The 25,459-nt window shown below is 30.1% G+C and overlaps 1 protein-coding gene across 1 annotated transcript in view; it reads left to right on the forward strand.

The window, feature by feature from the left end:
• The window catches only part of LOC106471147 (eukaryotic translation initiation factor 5B-like), an 81,414-nt gene extending 59,693 nt beyond the window's left edge, over positions 1-21,721 (forward strand). Inside the window, 7 exon segments of the mRNA XM_022399764.1 lie at positions 1,432-1,593; positions 3,911-4,042; positions 5,077-5,208; positions 10,278-10,354; positions 14,445-14,748; positions 17,261-17,422; positions 19,416-21,721. Of these exon segments, the coding sequence (XP_022255472.1) occupies positions 1,432-1,593; positions 3,911-4,042; positions 5,077-5,208; positions 10,278-10,354; positions 14,445-14,748; positions 17,261-17,422; positions 19,416-19,523 (1,077 nt within the window). The 3' untranslated portion in view covers positions 19,524-21,721.
• The last annotated feature ends 3,738 nt before the right edge of the window (positions 21,722-25,459 follow it).

The following is a 25,459-nucleotide window of genomic DNA, read 5'->3' on the forward strand; positions in this document are numbered from 1 at the left end:
AGAATGAAAGATGCATAATTTATGTTTATTTTTATGGTGGTTGTGAAATCAATCAAATCTACCGAACCCATACAGATAAAATATAAAGATTCCACATGTGAAATTTGAAAACTTTCTGATGCATAAAAGTATTTTTAATCTTAAAATGAATATTACTTTGCATGATACGTAGGCAACACGCAAAAAGAAAAAATAGACATGAGAAAAATATTCCTTTATAAACCTTGAGACTTAATAAAGAAATTTGATATTTTGCATATGAAAGCATTATAATGTTTGCTGATAATCTGCCAAATTTTGTGAACATTTGCTTACTAATTTATAAGTTATAGGATGAAAACTATAACAAGCACAAAATAGTTGCGAGGTTGGTTCCAGGGACCAAGCCCGTGCTGAAAGATTTAATCATATTTCATTTGTTTGTAAGCCCAATATTACTTCAATGTATGCTTGTATGTTGTAGTACTTTCAGAAGTAATAACACTAACATAATACAGAGCATTTTTAAGATGTATCCAAATTTATTATAGAATGTTCAGTACAATAAAATGTGAAATTCGCAGTATATGCAAGAATTTCACAAAATGTTAAACTTTCAAATATTATTTCAAAAGTTTAAAAATGAATGCAAATAGTATTGTACACTTAGGTGCTTACAAATATTATTTCAAGACAAGGTGATGTAGAAAAAGAATTTCAAGTAATTATGAAAGAAATTATTGGAAATTTAAAAAAAAATATTTTAGAGAAAAAATGCACAATGGAAGTTAAACTTTTCTTAAAATTTAGACTAGATTCTGCTCCTGGTACTTGCAGTTGTTGTTGCCTCATAATTATATACAGGATGGGACAAAAATGACTATACAATAATTTCTATTAGAGCATAGTTTAAATTCTGACTATTACTCTGAAACAAACAGTAATTAGTACAAGTTATCTACATATATTTCTTCAGTACCAAATGTATACCACCACCCGTATCAACCGTATAGTACCAACTGTATAGTTACTTTTACCTTACCATGTATCACATATGTATGTAGAAATCATTTTGGGTTTACAATTTTATGGCACTTGATTAATTTTAAGTTACATACTTCTAACCACAAATACACTTCTCACATTATTTTTGATTTATATCATTCAAATAAGGTTGTTGGTGTATTAGTTTTTTTAATTCTTCTTCCTATTTGATATTTTTTTGTAATGTTATAACCAAAATGATTCAGCAGTTTCTGAAATACAGTGTTGTTGTTTTTTTTTAGAAAATATGTGAATATATAAAAACCCATATACACAGTGTAATAATGTTTTACATTTGTGATAATCCTATGTAGTTGCTTTTCATTTTTAAAATGAATGACTGCACAAACAATTGTTGGATTGTATGTTACAAAATCTTGAGTAGTGATAACAAACTTGCAATTGTAGGTAAAGGCTATTCCAGGTCTAGGAACTACAATAGATACTGTACTGGTAAATGGCAGGATTCGAGAAGGAGACACCATAATTCTAGCTGGTCACGAGGGCCCTTTAGTTACACAGATTCGTTCTTTACTCATGCCTCAACCACTTAAAGAACTCCGTGTGAAGGTATGGATAATTTAGAAGTTTTGGGTTATTATTTTTTATTACTTTTATATACAATGTATCTTTTTGTTTAATAGCAGTATGTGATTTTAACTTTTGAGTTTTGCTGCATGCTCTGACATTTTGACACCTATATTGTGTAAATTAATTCATCATTTTGAAAAGTAAATAATTATGACAAGTGAGCATTATTAAAAACAAAACCTAGTAGAAAAGGTTTTATTGTTTATGATATTAATTTAATAATGTTCATTTGTGGTAATTATTAATTTTTCAATATGACTTATCAATGGTAATTGACTATAAAAAAATTTCTTTGAAGGACTATTTACTCCTGATGCGGTAGCAACGTTGTAATAATGAGGCCCATTGATCTGCTATAATCCTATCTCATAATCAAATGACTTCAAGTTTCAAGAAAAAATGCAGAGATGCTTTGGTTCATTGTCTTTCTCTGAGGTAATCATATAATTAGAAAACATGGCATGAATTACAATGGTAATAAGCACATTTATCAAATGCTAAGAAAATTTTATTAAAAAAATTGTTAGCATTTTGAATGGACTGTTTGGTAATATATCCAATTTTATTTTCTGATGATGCCAATTTATAGACAAATATTATTATAAACTTTTTCACTTTGGGTTACTGTATTGTTCTAGTTCGGTGTTCTATAGCAATAATGTTTGCAGTATAAATATTTTATTCATGCATATGGATCCATTGAAAAATTTCTCATTCATTCCTTTTAAGAAGTATTTAATCTAGATTAACTGGATTAAGCACAGAGTGGCTTGTTAAGACTATTTCACAACCTTAGTGAGCTGTCCATGATACTTCATCTCAGCTACTTCCAGATATCATGTTACCAAGACATACTGTGTGGTTTTAATAACTATATTATAAAAGTAAAAATATTATCTTGTAAGCAGTTTACCTGTTGCTAAATCACCAGAAATTACATTGTAAATTTAACCATAGTATTTATTTAGACTGGATTATTTGAAAATATTTTGTAACGTTCTCCTACAAGATGTAGGCGTTAGCTATAGCAAATCTGCAGCCCAGGTTTCTTTCAGTGTAGCTTATCACCACACTTGTTATATAGAATCTCAACCAGTAACATCAAGACCTAAATTTGGAGACTGCATTTATAAGGTGATCATTACAATTTCCAATTAGTACATAACTTACCACACGATATATAAAACTGTTAGAGCAAGTTCTCCTCTTATTTTTGTCAAGTCCTAACCCTATGAACTGCTGATTCCAGTGAGGAGAAAGTGTGCTAACAGTTAGCAATCTTTTGAACTTTACAACACTTAATGCACTAATATGCTTTTGCATCTAGTTTATGTTGTGATTTATTAGATATTCATGTGAGTAATAGGTCAGTCATTAAACTTTATTAAAGATGTGTACGAACACACTTAAATGTGAACATTTCAAAATGTTAGATTCTGAATATAATTAAACTACATAATGAAGTTAGCCTGAGAAAAAGATGCAGTAATTTTTATTCATATACTTGAAACAACTGCTGTGAAGGTCTAGTTTTAAAGCATCTCTAAATGCTTCAAAGGTAAATTATATAATTGTTTTGTTGCTTTAAACCAAATCTTGACTTAACTGAATTTTTTCTGTGGAACATCAAAAAACTTGTATATCTATCAAAATAATTTTGAATTATTTTGGTTTATAAATGAATGTTGGGTTTTGAACTTTAAATCTATAAACTTTGTTTATGAAACCATGCAGAAAATATGATTTATTTATACTTCATTATTTGTTAAATGGTCTTATTCAAAGAAGTTTCATTACTAGAGCACTTAAATTATTAATTTGATTAAAACAAGACAAGAGTATAAAAGAAAAGACATTATTCAACCTGAAATAACTTGAGCAATAGGTTAATGTCAAACAAGATAAATTTGTTAATAAATGACAAAGTCAATTAACTATATACCTATTTGATTTTGTTATTGTGGCAGTGGAAATGTGACTGTAACAACTTGTGAAACAGTGTTACATGTTGTATTGTTCCCATGTACATTATTTGGGGATTTTATACTGAAATTAACATCTGTATAGTTAACCAAATTACTGAGTACATCTTTCTGTTTATGGCAAGAGTTTTCCTCATAAAAGTATCTTAAAAAGTAGAACTTCTTCTAAATTGATAAATATGTGTAGTTGCTCTTCTATTGAGATACTTCTTGCCATCTGAGTTAAAAGTCTGAAATTATCCAATTGCATAAATAATTTTATATTAGAATGTAGAATGTTGTTTTGAAGAAATTTAAGAATATTTCTTTTTAAGAATCTATATCAAGAATTCAAAGAAGTTGAAGGAGCACAAGGAGTTAAGATAGCTGGAAAAGATCTGGATAAAGCCATTGCAGGCCTACAGTTGCTTGTAGCTCATCAGCCAGATGAAATTGATATTTTAAAGGTAAGTTAACTACTCGTACCAATATTTTATGTTTGTGGGTCATCTCATTGGTTTTTTGCATCCATTGTATTAAAATTTAGTTTATAAGTAAAGATTAACTCTAAAAACCAGTACTTTTATATAACACAAATTGGATCTATGGCATGTTTACATCTTTAAATATAGAAATTATTTTCAACATACCTGCAAAAGGGAATAAATGTTGCATCTTTTCGTTAAAACTTGAAAAACTTGTATTCAACATCTCATAAAACCACAGTATTATTCATAACCTTATTGAGAATTGGAGAAGCACTGGTAATGTTAAATAGAAAACTAGAAGGCAGCAAATACAAGTTACTTCACTGAATGCACTTCATAATGGAGAATGTGTTCAGTGCTGCCAGAAAAGCACTTTCAACATAGATTGTTTCAGTTTTGATAACAAGCATTTGCAAAATTCTGCCTAAAATAATGATAGGATTTTTTTGTGTAACATATTGCATCTAAGTTCACCTGCACCACTGTTTACATAGCTGAGCAACTAGTACTTGCATTGATGTGTTTGACTGCCTTCACTTCTGCTATATAAATAATTTTGCCTGTGATTACTTCATGTTACAGTGATTTTATTTTCTGGTTAATAATCTTAAGTTTTTTCTTTGATCAGATCATCAACATAGGTTGAAAGACATGATCTTTGCAGCCAGCACTGATGTCATGACATACTTTTCATACTGACACATGGAAGATCAATATAATAAAAAAAAAAGATCATAGCTCTTCTTGTTGGTGTTTTCATAAGTCTTTTTAAAAAGAAAGGGCCATTTGTGTTGGTTACATACCTAACCCCGAACAATCAGTTGCCAAAAATATTTTAGTCACATTAGCAACTGTCTTAGTCACATTCTGGAGCCCTGATATATGAATAGCATAAGTCATTGTCATTATACATTACTTTTTCATCAATGTGTAGTTTTATTTTCTAAATGTGTAACAACTAAAATACTACAGTAGTTGTGTATTCAATAAGTACACATTTAAAAAATTTACAGGATGAGGTTAATTCATCCCTGCGAGAGGTAATGAGCTCTTTCAAATTAGCAGAAAGAGGAGTCTATGTTCAAGCATCAACCCTTGGATCACTTGAAGCTTTACTGGAGTTCCTGCGAGCATCCAAGATTCCAGTAAGTTCTTTTTATTGTTGTTATTAATACCTATTATTAATAAATATACGTTTTTCAGGGCCATTATTTAAGACAAAGGCTTAATGAACAGATTTTTATCATTGTAATTATCATGGATAAGTTAATATGAAATGTACTGTAAATCATCTTACCACAATATACCACCTTATTGTGTTAATGTGCAATATAGTTTTTTGATAAATAACTCAGTTTAAAGTATGTTACTTCTTGGAATACATTTGTCTTATTTAATAGTCACCAGTATTTAATAAGTAGAATGTCTAATAATTTTAGTTCAAACAGAGAAAAAGAGAATTTGTAACACTATAGTTGTTTTCAATGTAAATCTGTATTAAAAAAAAACTATTTCAAACCAGATGAAGGTGATGGTTAGTTCTCAGACCACACTTGTTATACAAATACTACTAATATCTAGATAATGTTAAAAAGAACTTCCAGTATATGCAATGCTTAAACTTAAAAATAATAGTTATAATAAGTTTTTGTAAATCTTTAAATAAAAAATAACCTTTGAATTTTTTGTCATGCATTTGACCTGTTTTAATGTAGAGAAATTATTTTTGTACAGAGACGTTTTACATAAAAAGAATACTCATGGCATTTCAGAGTATTTGTTGATGTTGGAAATTTTCCAAGTGTGAATTAGGTATATGGTGATGTTGCAAGTTACTGTAAAGTAAATCAACATGGACCTACATGTATAGATAGAAAGATAGATAGATTTGAAAAGAAGAATATGGTGAATTCCAAGAGAAGCATGATAGTCACTGCAAACTTGCAATTTGCTGTTTGGATGTTAAGTTTATTAGATAAATTTTTAAAATGAAGAAAAGTTCATCCTAAAGGTGATGGTGAGTGAGTTCAGATGTGAAAGGAAAGACCAGGACATCTGTGTTTTATATTTAATGATAAAAGAGTTTTAGAAAATATAGTTTTGTGGGGTGTTTCCCCACTATTTTTTTTATATACATTGGAAATTTTTAAAATACAAATAAATGTTTTTTGTAATCCATAATGAAGTAGTTTGAAATTAAATTTTTTTGTATTTAGTACATAGATATCATTAAACATGGTACAATTAATGTACACTTCATCTATATATGCTGAGAATTTATTGAAATTTTTATGTTGTAGCCAGAAATCCCAGGATGAAGTTAATCCAAAGGTTTATAGCTTATTTAATGAAACACTTCAATGAAGCAAAAATATTATCTAGAGGAAATTAAAATGACTAATAAGAAAGGTTATTTGTTGAAAGTTTTTGGCCTTAAGCCCATGTAGGTAACTGCTGATCTTAAGCCTACAAGAAAAGAAAAAAAAAGTTATTCAATGTTTAAGAAATTACAAACAACACTAGAATAATTGAGTAGAAATAATTTTAAAGGAAATATTGCAGGATAGTTGCCTTGAAGAATTGGCTATTGTTGATTCAGTCAACACATCAGTTCTCCCAAAACATTACTATATAGTTATCTATATAATTAAATGGATTAAAGTCTAGAACTTGTAATATTTTATTGAAAATAGGTTTAGGAAAGCTTTGACCTTGTAATACATTATTGAAAAAGTATATAGCACTTACAAGAACAGTAAGAAACAAAGAAATCAAACTAATATAATTTTTAATTGCTACTGTAGAATTTCTGACAAAAATAATATCCTCATTGTTGGATGCTTGTGGTTTTTTTACATTACTGGGAAGTATCACTGAAATTACAACTACTGAACAGTAGGAAAAGAAATTAGTATTTCCACATTAAGCCAATGATTGTCATTGACAGTTAGGTAGAAATTAATAAATTATGAACTAAGGCTTCAGTCTTCAAAGAAATTGTTTCATTTTGAAATATTTATAATACAGAAATGTTACTTCTGTTTACTTTTCTTAAGGATTTTACTACAGAACACATTTATTAGCATAGTGTATTGAAAAACATATACTAGAATTTTTGCATTCTAATTATTCAAAGTAACATTAAATTTAACACTGTTCTTTGAGATAAACACAAGTTATTCATTTAGCACATTCCACAGAATATACTTCAATATCAAATAAGTCAAACTAACTACAGATTGCACTAACTAAGTACTATAAAAGTTTTTTCATCACAGTATGTTATGGCTGTTACATGACACCTCAGAAAATAGATTATAAAAAAAATTCATAAGGTTTTCCGTGAAATGGTTTTGCTTAGAGCTACACACAGTTTTTCTAGCTTTTACCAGACAGATCTGCCCTAGTTTAAATTCAGGTACTTGCTTCTTAAAAGTTAAGTTACACAAACATCAATAATCTAAAACATGAAAAGTACAATAAAGATAAAAAAAATGTTGGTAAAACATTCTTAATGTGCTATTTGATGGATTCTGCAATTGATGTAATAGGAAGAGACACTTGTAAGAAAAGTTTTTAGTTAATCACTATCTGAAAATACAATATTTTTACTGATTAGAAAATATTCAAAATATTTGTTTAAAAATGTTTTAAAGTGTCACTGGAACTTGAAGATTTCTACACAAATCCAGGGAAATTTGGGAAGACCAAAAAAAAACCTAATGAATGTAACAAAAGATCAGAAACTGTGCAATAAGCATGATTTGTTTTTAAATATGTTTTAACAACTTTATTTTTTTGTCTTCAAGATGTTGGGCTTTGATATGCTTTAATCAAATACACATAGCATCATTTTGAATGGAATCTATTGAATTGGCCACAAACCTGAGAATTCGTTGCTTCTTAATTACATCATGAGTAGAATAATGTTCAGGCATTTTTCTCCTTTAGCTAACTCTGCAATGTTTTTTTTTCTTTCTCCTTACTTTATTTCTGAAGTTGTATCCTTTACCAAACACTAATGGTTGATAATCATTGAGACTTCTTGTGGTAGTTTACCAAATGTTGTTGTGTCTGGTTGAATCAGGTGAGCATCAAGTTAGATAACTTCCTTTTCAGTTTTCCATCCATAAGCATGAAAATGATCTGAACCTTGACCCAATTTGTTTCTTGTGTGCTTTTTTTATCATTATCCAAAACGTTTTTAGTTATATTTTTTGCTGGAAATGAATTGTCATCGTTTATTTCTGATGTAATCACAGTACTCCTCGTATTCTACAGGTAATATATGTATGTGTATTCTAATTGCATTTATTCTAAAATTGGAGTTACCCTCTCTGATCTAAATTGTTTCTCTGTAATGATGGATTGTGAAAATGTTGGTTACTCTAAATCATAACAGATTTTACTTGGGGGGGGGGGTGTCTGAGAGTTTTATTTTTCCCCCAAGATAGATGTTTTTTAATGTTCCTGTGTGGTACTTGTCTTAGTTTATCACATTTTCACTGTATTAGGCTGACATTTTTTTGTGGTTATATTCTGGTAAACCTTAAAGAATTCAGAATGTTTTCTAACAGGTGTTGCTTTTCTTGTACTTAATGATTAAATTTGTGGGATGTCAAAGTTACTAATGTCAAATATATATTTGCATTTGTCATCTGGTAATTTTTTGTTTGTTTGTTTATGGTTCCTCAGTTATTAAACAAACCACAAGTTGAAGGTACAGCAAAGATCAAAGAGTTTTTTTCTTATTTTTTTATTCAGAAACATGGAACATTACATCATATACATACTGCTTACAAAAAGTAAGATAAAGTGTACACATTATTACATTGCTTAGGAAGCAAGGTCACTTGGCTAATTTCATCTACCAACACTTAAGTTTTATGAACTTATTAAAATTTTCAATATATTGTTAAACCACCAAGTATTGGGTTATTATGAATATGCAATAGAATGAAATATTGAACTTTAAATATAAACAGAAGATAGCAAAAAGAAAGTTAAGTTTTTGGTTTATATTTGTAGTATTTAAAATTTTATAATGTGTAATAATAACTCGTATCAAACTGAAATAAACCTGTAAAAAAAAATTCAGACGTAAACATACAAGTACAAAATCACAAGATGTCTGTCTGCTATAAATGAAAAAGAAATTTTGACTTCATTCCATTACTACAAATACTAGTGGTGATTTACTACACATAAAAAACAACAGAAAAACTTGAATGTTTTTGGAGAATATGAATGGTATATTTTTAATGCCTGAAGTTCTATTCCTTCGTTATTTTTTTTTTTTTCTTTTTTTGGTTTTTCGAGGATTAAAATGACACAACATTAATCAAATTTAATAATTTACCAGGAAAACACTTAAATACAAATATAAACATTCAGAGCAGGATTTTTAGTGTTGCATCAGTAAGTGCAGTAGTTTTAGCCTTTAAATTTGCCATATAAAATATCCATTTTCAAAAAAAGCTTTGAGAAAAATATTATATATATTGCTAAACATTATTCTAATACAGTTACAGTACACTCAATATTTATGAATAAATACAATTATGGTAATTAGTTTTAAATTGAGACTTTTTCTCGAGGAGTTGTTTGTTTCACTGTTTGTACAATACTCATGCCTTAAAATTACTTCTGAACCAAAACTTGTAACAAGTTTACAAGAAATACTAAAAATTTAAACATTCATCACACCATTAAATGCTTTAACACTGTGACATTGACAATGTTAATAAGCAACTGAGTCAAAATGAAATAAGTAAAACCGTAAAAAATATAATTATCTCTAACTATTTATCTCCGACGTACTAGTATATTGTCCAAATGGTGTATGAATTAGTGATACAAAGTTTGAACTTTAATTACTGTTAGTCACTGGATCATTGACATTAGTGGCGTCATGCCTCAGTGGAGCATGTTTTGTTAGATTTTAAACAAATCGTGAAACATGTTAGCATTTATCTAACTTTATGTATATTTCAAACTTAATAGCCTCTTAAAGCTTTTTTCTTTCATGCATTTTTTTTTACCTTCTATATTTCATATGTCTCTTTACATTAATAAAATGCTAACATCCCAGGATGTACCACTTACTTTCAAATACATCCTTTAACTAAAGAGGTTGAATGTCTTCAGCTAAAATTCTGTTACAAAAACTATGAACTATGACTGACGACTTATGCATTTTCCTATTTATTTGCAGTATTCTGGTATCCGAATTGGGCCAGTAGTGAAAAAGGATGTTATGAAGGCCTCAATTATGTTAGAACATGATAGTCAGTAAGTACTTTTGTAGTTTCCTAGGTGCATTGGTCTCGTCTGTTGTGTTGTAGGTAATTATGCACTACTATTAGACTTTTCATCAAAGTTTGTTGGACATATCTTTAATGATTTTATCTGTTTATTATATTTAAACTTTGTTACCAAATAAAGTGAATATTTCCATAATTTCACCAGAATCACTTGTATTTTGGCCCTTGCTATGCATATCACTAATCATCTGTCCTCATCTGTGGGATGTCTAAACTATGTTCATAGTTAGGTTGTTACATAGGCATAAAAATGAAACAAAATTTTCTGTGTGCTTATCAAAATTTGAATGAATAAAAATTAAACAATACTTCATTTGTGACATACAAGAAACTGGACATTTAGTGATTCACAAATTTTTTTTTCTTGTAAAGTAGTAATTAACTTACTATGTTTTAAGAAAGAAAGTAACATCTTCTGGTAGCAAAATTATAGTGATATAACATTTTCCATGTGGCAACCAATTTGCATTTCCTCTTTTTTTCTAGACGTGGCATAGCGGCTTGTAGAATGACTCTGAGTTTCCAAGTACAAACATTTAGCTAATAGCCACGTCATCTCTTGACCGATTTGAGAGCTAATTACAGTTTTGGACTCAGGAGGTCAAACCCTTTTGATTGATGTCACATTAAGTTACTCTAATCCTGCCTAAAGTAATTTCAATTTTAGGGTAGGCTGGTAGAGATCCTGATGAGTAATAAAATTGAATCAGGTATATGTGCACCCCATGCTTGGTATTGCTGGTGCACAAAAATATAGCTAATAAAAAGGAAAAAAGGTCTCATAGATTAATTTACTCTAATCCTGCCTAAAAGAATTTCAAGTACTATGGCTATTAAGGATTCCCTCTTGTTTTCATTGTGATGTGTACTTGTTTTACAATACTTGATTTGTACAACTATTTACATCCAGTTAAACTGAAAATAGGTTAAGTTAATTATCTTTTCACTGGTTATTTAATATACATGAATTTTCAGTTTCATTTATTTGAAAAAACAAGTCCAATTTATTTAATATTAGTAGTGTTAAAACAGTTTTATTATGATATATGCCAAAATTGTAAAGCTTGACCATACAGCTTTGTTTTTGTTATAATTATATTTTACAGTGACAAATACTAAACTATTTTGCGAAGGTTGTGATTTCAACTGTATGAGTCGGGACCAACAAATTTTGTTAACTAATGTTACAAATCGTTTTACTGTATAGTTTATCATATCTTTATCAACAGCATTTCTCAAGTCTTTTGTTGATGTTTTTCAAAGAGACTTAATTTCAGTAAACCAATCTTCTAATAGCTTCTTGCTGAGTGGTATGTTTAACAATTCAGATAACTATTAATGAAAATTTCTAACAACTTTCAGGCTTTTTATTTTTGTTCAAAAACTCACCTTTTTTATATTTTACTGGTTTACAGCTAGTTAGTTTTCTGCCTTGTGGCAATGTTTATGTAAAGTTTCTGATTCAAATACGTGACTGAATCATCAGGTAGAAAACGAAGTTTAATAATTATTTAAAACACTAATACCAAAAAAAATCTTTAATATGGGTGTTTCAGAATTTCCTTAAATTCTATCATCAATGTTAATATCTCAAAAAAAAGTTAGTTCATAAAAAAATCTAACTACAAAAAAACAACATTAGCATTTGAGCGAGTTTTCGTATTCAATTGGAACTTTAGAAAGAACAGATTTAAATGATAACAATATAATGGAATGAATGATAAAATGTGTGGCATACACGTGTTTAATAAATGACATTGTTAAGAGAAATTATTATAGAGAAAGGCTTAAATATAAGTATAAACACTGTATCTTTAAAATAATAATAAATATCAAATAAAACACTGAGAATCCAGAATTGATTACATTAATGACAACAGGGAGGAGTTGATGTTATTATTTAGTGTTGTGTTATCATTGAAAATGGAGAGGCTTTCTTTAATAGAGTTCATAATCTGTGATTCTGGAGTCGAGAATTTTAAAGTTTTCTAGAAGTATGGGTTGGTTGTTATTCTCACTGTGCAATTGGGTGAAAAACTCGGGTAGATTACTTAGATTACATCCACTTCTTTTTGAAATTCCCATGTGCTCATCACATATTTGTAGGTGACCTATAGTTTTACTAAAATAGGTAGTTTTACAGCTACCACAAGTGTATTTATATATGACACGTGAGCGCATAGGAATGGGTAAAGTATCTTTGGTTTTACACATATTTTTAATTCTAAATGTTAACGTAAATACTAAACATAGCTTAATTTGTGGGTAACATATTTTAATTATTTTTTTAATTTGATATTTGAGTTTAAAACTTTGTTTGCCAATGAAAGGAATGATAAAATCTGATGAATATTTTGAGACAGTTCGTGGATTTTTGGTAGGTTCTCTTATTTGTTACAAATTTTTGTGTGATAGAGTGTAAGAAATTAAGGGGATAACCATTACTTTGTAATATGTCATGAATTTTTGAAATTTCTGAGTGAATACAGAAGTAGTCGGAACAGATATTTTAGGCTCTGTTTAGAAGATTTAGTACAAAGTTATGTTTGAAGAAGTCTGGTATGAAACTGTTGAAATGAGTGTATAAGACAGTAAATGTTTTTTAGAGTAAAAAGATGTGGCAAAGAGATTGTTTATTTGAACATCTAAAAAAGCTAAGTTATTGTTTTCTTCCATCTTGCATGTAAAGTTTATGCATGGATGTTATGAGTTTACTTTACATGTGAGATGGAAGAAAACTATAACTTAGCTCGTGGGTCATATATAGATACACTTGTGGTAGCTCTAAAGCTACCTATATTGGTAAAACTACACGTCATCTACAAATACGTGCACACATGCACATGGGAATTTCAGCGGATGTAAGCTAAGTAATCCTCCTGAGTCTTGTATCCGATTGCTATTATTTTATAGATACAGTGTTTATATTTAAGCCTTTCTCTATAATAATTTCTCTTAATAATGTTATTTATTAAGCATGTATGCTGCAGGTTTTATCATATATTCCATTATATCATTACCTTTTAAATCTGTTCTTTCTAAACTTCCAATTGATTATGAAAACTTGCTCAATGGTAATGTTATTATTTTGTAGTTCAAATATTATGAACTAACTTTTTTGAGATATTAACACTTATGATGGAATTTAAGGAAATTCCAAAACATCTTAAAGATGTTTTTTGGTATTACCGTGTTTTTAATATTTATTATAAATATTAATGCAGTTTTAGAAACTGCCGTTGTTTGTGCTCTTGTGTAATAAATGTTTTTATATCTAAACATGCTGTGATATTGTCATTTGATGCAGGGTTATTGTAAGTTCTCTTGACTTCCAAAACCTGCCCCCCCCCTCAAAAAAAAAAAAAAGTGAAAACTTGAAGTCGTGTATGTAGGATTCAAGCAGTCACACCACTACTAGTATACACTAAGAATATTGTATTCAAACTTTACCAAGCATTTTTAAATATAATACATGAACAAATGACATGAAGGTATAAAAAGGATGCTTCAGAATATTACTGCATTCTCTTACCTTTAATGATGTGTGACATTGTTAGAACAACTATTTATATACTAACCTTGATGCCCATCAAATTTATAGGGTTTTTTTTATTAACGCACATAATTTATAGAAACTTCTTGTTTGTTCTATTGCCTCTCTTAACTCTGAGAAGTTCCAAACAAATTTGTCAGTCTCTTCTTATTGCCCCTTCTTCCTCTAACTTCCCAGTTACCACCTTCCAGAAGTTCCCAGCCAATTAGAGACTTTTCCTATTGCCCTTCCCATTCCACAATAATTTTCATTTTACACACTATTGCATCCTTTTCCAGTATTTCAGAAGCTTCTGGAATATCTAAACACAGTAATAAGCTGTGAACCATCATTAGTGATTTTTTTTTCTTGAAAGCTGTACTAGATGATAGTTCAAGAATGAAGTGAACTTCATCTACACATTTTTAGTTTGTAATTACTGTTCATATAATTGTAATCTAATGAAGAGAAACATTACATAATGAAAAAAAAAAAAATCATGACTTTGTGTTTTTATAAAATACAGGTATGCTGTGATATTAGCATTTGATGTGAAGATTGAACGTGATGCCCTGGAATTATCTGAGAGTTTAGGAGTGAAAATATTTCAGGCAGACATCATCTATCATTTGTTTGACAAGTTCACAGCCTACAGAGAAGAGCTGAAACAAAAGAAACGAGAAGAGTTCAAACAGGTTGCTGTGTTTCCTTGCAAGTTAAAGATCTTGCCACAGTTTATCTTCAATTCCAGAGATCCTATCATAGTAGGAGTTAGTGTGGAGTCTGGAGTGTTGAAGGAAGGGACACCTCTCTGTGTGCCTTCCCGAGATGTAAGTACCACTGTTTAATTTCTGTAGTGCATAGTGGTGTATAGAAGACATATTAATACTAGAAATAAACGACCTTATAACACCAAAGTGTTGTTTTTATTTAATTAGACACTCAACATTTCACTTTATCGCTTCTTCAGGAGCATTCACTTAAACTGACAGTACAAAGCTTCAAATGATTTAAATAATAAATTATATTTGATTCTATAATGGGCATTTGTACAGCATGCTTTTGACATATTAAGTAGTAAAGCTTATTGTTGAAATAATTAACTGCTATCTGTAGTAAACAAAAGTTCTATCAAGATTACAGAGTGAAATAACAAAAAGATAGGATAAAAAAATAACGATAAAGTAATTATAGGTGCCATCCTTTGTCCCTATTCATCTGTGGTTGTAGTTGTTCAATGAGAAGAGCTTCTTTGAATTTTCTGTCAGTGTACTTAGTGGCTTTGGTGAGGATTTGTATGGAGAATGGTGATTTCAAGTCAGGTGTTATTTGTCCATGATTAGTTTAAAAAATGATCTGCAACTGCACTTCTTTATGTAGTTGTTTATAAAGAATGTCAACATGTTCTACTATTCTTGTGTGTAGGGTTCTTTCGGTTTCTCGTATGTACATATGATGGCAGATGTTACATTTAAGCTGGTAAACAACATTGGAGAACAGACACTCATCTTTATATTGCAAACATGGTTTTGTAAGACAGTTGGCTTTATTACATTGTAGGGCATTGTTTGTAAGACAGTTGGCTTTATTACATTGTAGGGCATTGTTTGTAGGACAGTTGGCTTTATTACATTGTAGGGCATTGTTTGTAGGATAGTTGGCTTTATTACATTGTAGGGCATTGTTTGTAGGATAGTTGGCTTTATTACATTGTAGGGCATTGTTTGTAGGACAGTTGGCTTTATTACTAAAGTGTGAATAGTACACAAATTTTAGATTTCTCCCATTTCATATTAAGAAAGAGAGGAAAAAATAAAATATTCCTTATTAATAAACTCTAGAACATGTAAAGTGTGTGGTTAAATAGGCAGCTTTGGAAATGCTTTCAAACGAGCCACTAGATAGCATGGATCGTCATGTTTGTTGAGATCAGTGGACCATCATAGTAGTGTAGGATCTTTGATTTCATTCAGTGTAATACTGTTTAGAATAATGTCCATAATAATGTTGAATGAATGAATAAATATAAAAACAAGTTTTCTTATAAACTATTTATCATTATGGTATATTAAACAAATCAATTTTTAAACTTTTTGCTACACTCACATTGCAGAATAAGTATGAACCAGTAAAAATAATAAAATATTCCTGAAATTTATACACAGTTCAGATATGTAAATATCACTTGATTACTTACAGCTTCCTTTGATTTCATGTATGCAGTGCCGGATTTAGACTTGGTGAGGCCCTAAGCTATATAAAGCTTGGAGGCCCCTTGTTAAAAAGTTACACCAGAATGTCTGACAAAGGTGCATTAACAAAACAGGAACTTGGGTCACCACAAAAAAATTAAAAACATATATATGCCTTTTAATTATTTAATAGTAAGGTACTTAAAGTGAAAAATTACATATTCATCATTTGGCTGGCTTGATCTCTCACAGATAAAATTTTAAAAGCAAAAAAAAAAAAAACTAAAATTTTGTGAGGACCTAAGCTGTAGCTTGTTTAGCTTATGCCTAAATCCGGCACTACATGTACGGTATTTTGATAACTCACCAATTATATGTTTCACTAAGTTTTTGTTTTGTTTTGTTTTGCGTTTATCTAGTTACATGCATTAAATTATTTAGCTTACTATAAGTATGAAACTTTATACATTCTCTGTGTACAGAATTATTCTATAAGTGCTGTAATACTATCAAAAGTTTCTTGGAACTGATAGGCTGATCACAAGAAAATATCTCAATAACACATGTATGACATCTCCAAAATGCTTATGAAAATAAAAAAAAGTAGTTTAAATTTGAAGGTTACATTTAGTGCAATATAAAGAAAAGAGATAAAAGACTGAAGGCAATCTGAAGTGTGTCATAATGTTCTATGACCATTTACATATGACCATTTCTATGACCATTTATTTGTTGTGATAAAGTTTATAACCAAATAAATTGTACATGTAATACTTAAATCATTCCAAACATAAATGTTTGTTTTTCCTTTGGTATTTAGATTTTTCATATCTCTGGAAGAAATACTTCCATGATCGCTATAATGAGTGGAAACCATTATCAATTATAGTTTCCTGTTTCTCTGCACATAGCTGCATCAGTAGATTAGGTTCTTGTGTATTAGATATCCATATATCCTTTGAAATACATTACCTGTGTTCTTAACAAAACTTGATTTCTAAAAGCCTTATAATGCACACTTTTACTTCTACATGAATCATTAATAAAAGTTTTTGTAGTGATAATACTGCTTGTTTCAGCTAGTGTCTTCTATAATATATAAAAGTGCAGTGTTCTAGAAATGAAACCCTTTTTCTTTTCTTTTTTTCAGTTTCTAGATGTTGGTACAGTCACAACAATAGAAATAAATCATAAACCAGTGGAAAATGCAAGAAAAGGTCAAGAAGTGTGTATAAAGATTGAACCTCTATCAGGGGAGTCTCCTAAGATGTATGGACGACATTTTGAACATACAGATCTTCTTGTTAGCAAGGTATGTCTGAGCTTTACTAAAGATATTTTGTGAGTGCAAGTGTTTCCTATGTATGCATTAAACACATAGCTCTGTATGGTTACTTACCTGTGATTATGTTATGTTTGTATGGTTTTTGGATAGTCTTTGATTCATCTTAAAAGTGTTAAATCAAAGCCAGTGGCTGATGGTATGAGATCACTATAAGCAAATCAGGATTATAACAAATTTTTCATTCTTTCTGTGTATGTGTGTTATATAGAATACAAAAATGTAGGTCACTTTATAAATTATACGGATATGGTAAATAAAGTGTACTTACACACACAAAAATTGGTTAGTTTGTGAATAGGAAGGCGCCTAATAACTTTTTATACTTTTTCTCATGTACAATGCATATACGTGTCAATAAAAAATTATACATATGAAAATAAAGAAATTCCCACAAAGCTTAATCAGCTCCTTAATAACTGCAACCAAAATTTCTATATGTCTATATTAATAAACAAAACAACTTATTAAAAATAACTTAAAAGTATAATAACTTGCAAAATAATAATTAGGTGGTAAAAGTTGAGATAAAAACGGTTTAACATTAGGTGTTTTCATCAACCGAAGACAAAATATACAGTCTCTCAACAACTGAATTCTGATTTGTAACAGCATGAAAAGCTAAGGAACACACAGTTTTCATGTAACAGTATCCTGTGACTGAGAAGTGTATATTAGATTCTACAGTGTTTATCAGTCTATCTCTTTTTAAAGTGTTTCAGTTATATTAAAGATTTTTAATGAGTTTGTTGTTAGTGTACCAATAAAGAAACTTTTTCTACTTTCTTCAGAAAAGACAGTGTGTGTGATTTTCTACATGTTACTTACTTAACCCATCCACCATATTAACATTAATGAAGGAAATTGGTAATTTATGGATACAAAAATGTCTGATGAAGAAGTTACATTACATATTTAAAATTCTTTCATGTGCCGACGAATTTAAAGATCTGAACCAAATTGATGAGACTTAAAGTGATTTATTTTAGTTCCACATTTGTTTGAGCATTATAGTGTTCACTGTGTAATTCTGTGAGATTTGTTTTTCATGTAGGATAAAAAAAGTTAATTTATTTCACATAATTATTTATTAAATAACTTTGAATTTATGATGACAGGAACACTGTGCACTGTCTTGAAACTGAATAAAACTTGTTTTTATAAGCGTACATAAGAATAAAACTTATACTAACAACTAACAAATTGAGATAATTTCCTAATGATAACCTTTAAATTAGTTTTACCACCAGTGAAAGCTTCAGAAGTGCTACTGAGCAGGCTGATACTTGTTTGTTTTTTAATTATGTACATGATTTAAAAAAAAATAATAATAAAAAATCATTTTTCATAATTTTCTCCTAAAATATATTCCAGCTATACTTGTCTACTTCAATTGTTATTTTTTGGCTGATGATACGTTTCAACATTATTAATGCCTATATATTTATAATTATGCAGGGGTCTACTTTTCCAAAATGATTTATAAAACCCAAATAGTGAAAAAGTACACAGAAAAAATGTTTAAAAACTATCTGTTAATTTAGTAGCTTAATAAAATCACTTCTTTTTTATCGAAGAGCTGTAACTAATCCATTACATTTGAAAGCAAGATGTTAATGCATTCATTTGGCAGATGTTTGAATATATACTTACAGAACTGTTTTAGGATTTACAGATTTCTGTTGCACAGTTAGCTTTTTCTATACAGCTATATTCATTTTTAATAGACACCAAAACATCTCATAGTAAAAAGAAGTAATCAGAAAAAGTATATCAATTCAAAACACACAAACCCTTTTTTTCCTTGTTTAATTGGATTTGTTACTGTAGTACATGTAAAACTACTAGCTGATTTTACTGTGTAACAGTTTTTAAATTGTCTGATGAATTAAGTTCACTCTCATAATCATTTCTCAACACATTGAAGCTGTTTTAAGTATATGTATTTATCTCTTTCCCATAGATAAGCCGACAGTCAATTGATGCTTGTAAAGACTATTTCCGTGAGGACTTACTGAAAACTGACTGGCAGCTTATGGTTGAATTGAAGAAACTTTTTCAAATCTTGTGAATGACAGTGATGAATCTGATATTCTGCATTTGAAGGAACTGACTTAAGCCAAAATTGTATGCTATGAACTACAGTTGATACAAATTAGAGAAATAAAATAGCAATGCAAAAACATCTAAAACTTTGTATCCACCACTCTGTTAAGATTATAAACTTTTTGAAGCATAAAAGTTTATAACTCCATCAATTTACAGAAAGTTTGTCCATCAAGAAACACAGCAGTAACCATCCTGTTTATTAAATAATTTGAAAGAAATACTCTTTTAGTTGAAATTTATAATATCGTCATAAAAAGAAGAAAAAAACAAGTTGTGTTTCTATATTTATGGCATTGAAGATGTCTATTTTAAATATATTGCATGAAGTTCCACCAAAAGGAATATATTGTTCAATATGTAGAACATTTATTTAAAAACTTGTGGTTGCAGTTACATTTTATCATGAGGAAGTTTTAATACCCATTTGTTAGCAGATGTCAAATTCTTGGTTTTGTTTTGTACACTATTTCAATGTAAAAAAAAAAAATTATGGCTGTCAAACTCTAACTAGATATTTATCACTTCTGTTTTGATTAAACTTTGCAGTTGTGTATACAACTATGAATTGCAGATTTGAGCTTTCATCTACACTACTAGGTTGATAATATATTATCTCAGTCAATGGGTAGTTATTTTCCTTTACATGTGAAAGGTTGTTTACTGTAGCTTAATCATACATGTATTTTTATAGTCATCTCCCAGTGTTTTTGTTGAGGCTTGGATGGTGATTTGAGTTCCATGCTGAGTCCTTCAGGTTTGTAGCTGTAAACACTATGAGGGGATAATTAATATCAACATGAACCATGGAGAGGGCTTGATCTTACTGTAATGATATTTCATTGGATGTGGAGAGTGCTGTGGTAGAATATAGTTCTATATTTTAATTTTTTGGATTTGAAGAGATTTCCAGGGTCTCAGCATGGAGCCAAAACATCAACTCAACACAAAGAGAAATGGCAGGAGATGTCCATAAATATTCAAAACACTGCCAAGATCCAGCTTGGATGTATACTTATAGCTTTGTATTGCAAAAGAGAGTTTAAGACTGTTCAGCTTTTTAGTTAACTCTAGCTATCCATTTCTTTGACATAATAAAACCCATACCATAACCAACTGAGACTTGAAACAACATCAGCTCTTATCAAACCACCAAACAAAACTAGTTGATGACAGAGAATGTCACTCGATGAATATAGATTGCCTGATGATAGATGAGGTTGCATCAATTTTTTTGAATGGTCATGGTATGAATTTTGTCACGTAATATTTTTTAACATTACAGCTTACATCAGTGCATGGTGGAAAACGGGGTACAAGATTAAGTTTAAAAACTGGACAGCTATAAACCCTTTTGCAATAAAAATGTATAAAATGTGTGCTTGAACACACCCATAACAAACATGCTTTACAATATAAAATAATACAAACTTTCAATAAGTGATATTCAGTATCATCAATTTAGCTGATATGATGAAAGCTTAAATTGCTTGTAATTACAGTTTTTAGTTCAATGCGACATTGATAAGAGCTGATATGTTTTTTACATTACAACTTGCACTAGCTCAAGATGAAATTAAAAGTTGAGTGATAGGTGAAGTTGGAAATCTGTATAGTCTCAGACTTTCTACTTTTTAAGTAAAATAAAGGTGTGTGTGCACAAACAAAAACTTTGCTAAGCCAACTTCCACACCTTAAAGTATACAAAAAGCTCCACTTGGTAATATTTTCCATAATTTAAAAACTAGCTTGGCTAATATGAGTTAAAATTGCTTCAAACTTGAACTCTCAGTTGGTTATACAATGGGTTTTGTTACCTCTTTTGTTTTTATATATATATATTAAATCTAACTTGTTTCCCCAAAAACTGTGGGATATACTTTTACAAATTATTGTAAAAAAGAGCAGCTGAAAGATCTGTCTCCATGCATCTGAGAAAACGTTTCTTTTTTTCTATTGAAATACTATTTTGTGCAAATTAAGAGAAAAGCAGAAGGTCGTGTTTGAAAGTACTATGAAATATGTCACTAGTATATACCAAATTGATGGACAAAAAAAAGTTGAACTGTCTGAGCTTAACTGTAGTTTTCTGAGGAAGAAAAGTAAAGATGAAGGTTTTGTGTAAAAGGTGATTGAAACGAAATAAAGAATCTTAGTATAAAATCTTGAAGCAGTGTATTAGTACTCACACAATCATAATGATTTTAGTATTGTCTTTGTACTGAAAGGTACAAATAATTGAAGTATGTGATTAACATTTGTAAATGATGCAGTTTTTCATTTAGTGTAATTGACAAAGATTTCTAAAGAATTTTATCTATATAACATCTATTTTCAGGTTAAATTTTGTCTTAATTTAAACACCACTGGACTTAATGTTGTTTTGACAAAATTCTTTATCTAACTGTAATATTGTTATTTATTCGAATAACTTGGTTTCTCTTGTTTGTTTTTTATGATAAATAATATCTTGTACAGATATTACTGATACTTGTTTATAGTATTACAGCAGAAGCTTGTTTATCAAGATAGATGGCAGTGTTTTTAATATTAGTTCTAGTAATTAATTATGCTATTAATAGGTTTCAGTATGTAATATGGGTGTGTGATTTAAAAGCTAGTAAGCTATCTACCTGTCCAGGATCACCCTCATTCAGACTAGAATGAGCTATGTGAATGCTTCCAAAGGAGGTATCTACATTTTGCAGATTTGTATAGTACGTTATGTGTTATCTATTATGTTGATGTTTTCTTTAATTTTCTCTTGTGTGTGTGTGGTTCATGTCCCATTATTTTTGCATTATTCCATTTTGTCATATGGTTTTCTCTTGCATGATGAGCTATTGCAGGTAGATTGATAATACAGATTCTTCTATTCTATTATAGTTATGTAGTTTAACTTTTGTAGGCCTAGAGGAGTGGATAGCAAAACATATTTCCATGAAGAAGACTTGTGATCAAGTCAAAGTCTGCCATCTCAAACACAGTTCTTCTCAGGACTTCCTTGAATGTGGTAGCAGATTAGCAACCAAAATATAAAATAGTTAGTAATTAGTGTCTAGTAATATACCAATTAAGAAATAATTAATAATTAGGCTTTAAGTGCTTGCATAGGTTTCTAACCATGAGAAAAATACGAATTCGATCGTCCACAACCTTACGTTGTGTACATATATAGAAACCTGGAACATATCCTGTCTAGAAGTCTAAGGCAACTTTTATGTCTTGCATGAAAAGCAGCAAAAACTGGTTTTGGAATACATTATTCTAAATATTATCAAAAATAGTAAACAAGTAGTAAATTTCATCTCTAAATTTAGCACTTTTATTTCAATTTTCGCAACTTTAGTGACTTCTATCATTATCATTAGTGGCCACGGCCGTAGCTAGCGATGAGGACACCGAGGTCCAGACCTCGGTTAACATTTAAAATTAAATGTAACGTACTATTTAATTTTATATCCATATTTTGTAGTTTTGCACTTAAAACACAAAAATCATGACACTTCTTTTCTTGATTTAGCACTACGCCACTGCTGACTTGTTCTACCTGCATTCATCGTTAGGATGTGTTTAACACCAAAGCAGATTGTAGTTCAGTTACGTGATAGTGTTTTAACCTCTTTTTAGACCAAAATCAATCTAATGATCGAAAAATGAAAAGTCATTCAGAAAGGATGTTTTGAATGCAAAATATATAGTAAATAAGAAATTCCCACTCCTGGGTGTATGCCAGATATCTTCAGATTGCGCGTATAACTGAATAAACGCTGCTCAAATAGTATGTGCCATATGTGACCCATTTGACAAAAGAAGTTAAAGGTATGTTTATCCTCAGCACTAGCATTTTTTTACTCTTGAAAAATTGTTGAACTACTGTGTGAAAGTATTGTCTAAGATATAAGGTTATACCTAAAAGCCTATGAAATTATTGAATTTGTTTTTCTCAATCATCACAGTTACGTAGTGTGACGAGAAGAAAAAAAAGGTTACAGAGCCAACAAATTTTTCAAACAGTATGTCGTCTGAAGAATATGGTAGAATCAATTTTAACATTAATGATTTTCATATTTAAACTTAATATGTAAAATAACCGCAGAGGCTACAAAAAGAATAATATAAATAAACGTTATCAGTGGACCTTTTTATTTATTATGAGTTAAGTGATGGTGTTTCGAGTGACAGCCCTTTGTCAGATTGAAAGACGAAGTTATTAAAATAATTAAAAAGGAAGAACACGATGGGTGCTAGAATAATACACTTGTAACATTAGCATTGTTGTGATCTCTAAAGAGCATTAAGAACAGTAAGATACTTCAAAGGGATTAGTATGTTATATTAAAACGATTTTGAATATGAAAATCGAGTCACGAGACAACTAAAGCCAGTATAAAATCGCGGTGGAACAATGTATCAGAACTACATTTTTTCATTGTTTGGCATTACGTAGGTAGTGTGATGCCACAAAAAAAATTATCTTTTTAGGAAGGGTATGTAACAGCCTTTTTTGACGCAAAATATTCATGCACTCAGATCATAAAGATGTGTTCAGATAGGGGACTTAGAATTTCCAAGGCGGGGCTCTCATTTGTATTTAATGTAATTAGAAAACAAAGGAATATGAATCAACTTGGAGAACATGGACTATCCACAAAAGGACGTGCAACAAGTCGTTCTCCAGCCGTGATAAACAAAGTGTGGTGTCTTATAACAGGTTTGAAGCCACGAACAAAAGGCAGTGGCAACAGTCGTAAACATGGCCCAGGTAACAGTACACAACATAATCAAAAAGTATCTTTGTATGGAAAAATGGCAGTACGAGATGACACTCGGCGAAGCTTAAATGTACATTGATAATTGTAACAAGTCTCATACCATTTTCGACCGGTAAGTGCCTCAATAAGTAAAAACGGTTTTCAGAAGTGGTATGCTGCATGTTACTATACTTTTTTCGAAGGCATTCGTGATAATCGCTGGATACTGCGCTAAGGGCAAGGTAGGTATCAATAAAGTGAACAAAGGTGAAGGTGAACCTATATTTGCTATCAGACCTTTATTCTGAACCTTTTGCATCACACAGAAATACCTGCTTTGCACGGGAACGAGGCGTAAAATGTCTTGGATGCGATCTCCGAGTCTACTTCCTGTCTATCATACACAAAGTTGATCACATTTTATGAAACAATACACTAAGTTAGACGTTTTGTGACGCTTATAAATGCCACGTGTAGTCTAAGACTGACTACGCTATCCTCTGCAGAAGCTTTTTACCATGGAAACTGTGGTGTTGAGCAATAGTGTATATATCATTACCATCAGACTGAACACGATCAAACGATGGAAGTAGTTACAAAGGCAGCAATGGACTTGGAACTTCGTTCTTTTGAAGTGTAATTAAACTTCAGTATTCTTACATGAATCCTAATTTCACATTTGTGAACCTTAAAGTAATGAATTAATTCGATATTAAGAGGGGAAGTATTCTGTTTCCTTTACTTGTTTTTCTATGTACTGTAACCTGGGGCTACATACTGAATAATATCACGTTCTTGCTTGTTAAAATAATCATTGTAAAAAACTGACCAAAAGTATTACAGTGGGTGAAATCACTCATCTTCTCTTACGAAATAAGTGAACTGACATAGTGGAATTAAGTGCAATATTGATGGTATTTTTATTTAAACCTTTTTTGTGTGCGACTCGTTACTATAAAAATTAGGTTATTGACCCACAAGCAATATGGCATATAAAAAAGTTTAGAAAAATTGTTTTAGAAGCTCAAGAATTTTACTGCCCATAGGGACCACTAGTAATATTTGTAGGGTTAATAGTGTTACGTATCTGCTCGTTTGTTAATTTCCGGCATAAATTCCTTCCGAGGAACTTCAGCGATACAAGTCC

The sequence above is a fragment of the Limulus polyphemus genome, unplaced genomic scaffold, assembly GCF_000517525.1.
Source record: "Limulus polyphemus unplaced genomic scaffold, Limulus_polyphemus-2.1.2 Scaffold4435, whole genome shotgun sequence".
In the NCBI taxonomy this organism is placed as follows: domain Eukaryota; kingdom Metazoa; phylum Arthropoda; class Merostomata; order Xiphosura; family Limulidae; genus Limulus; species Limulus polyphemus.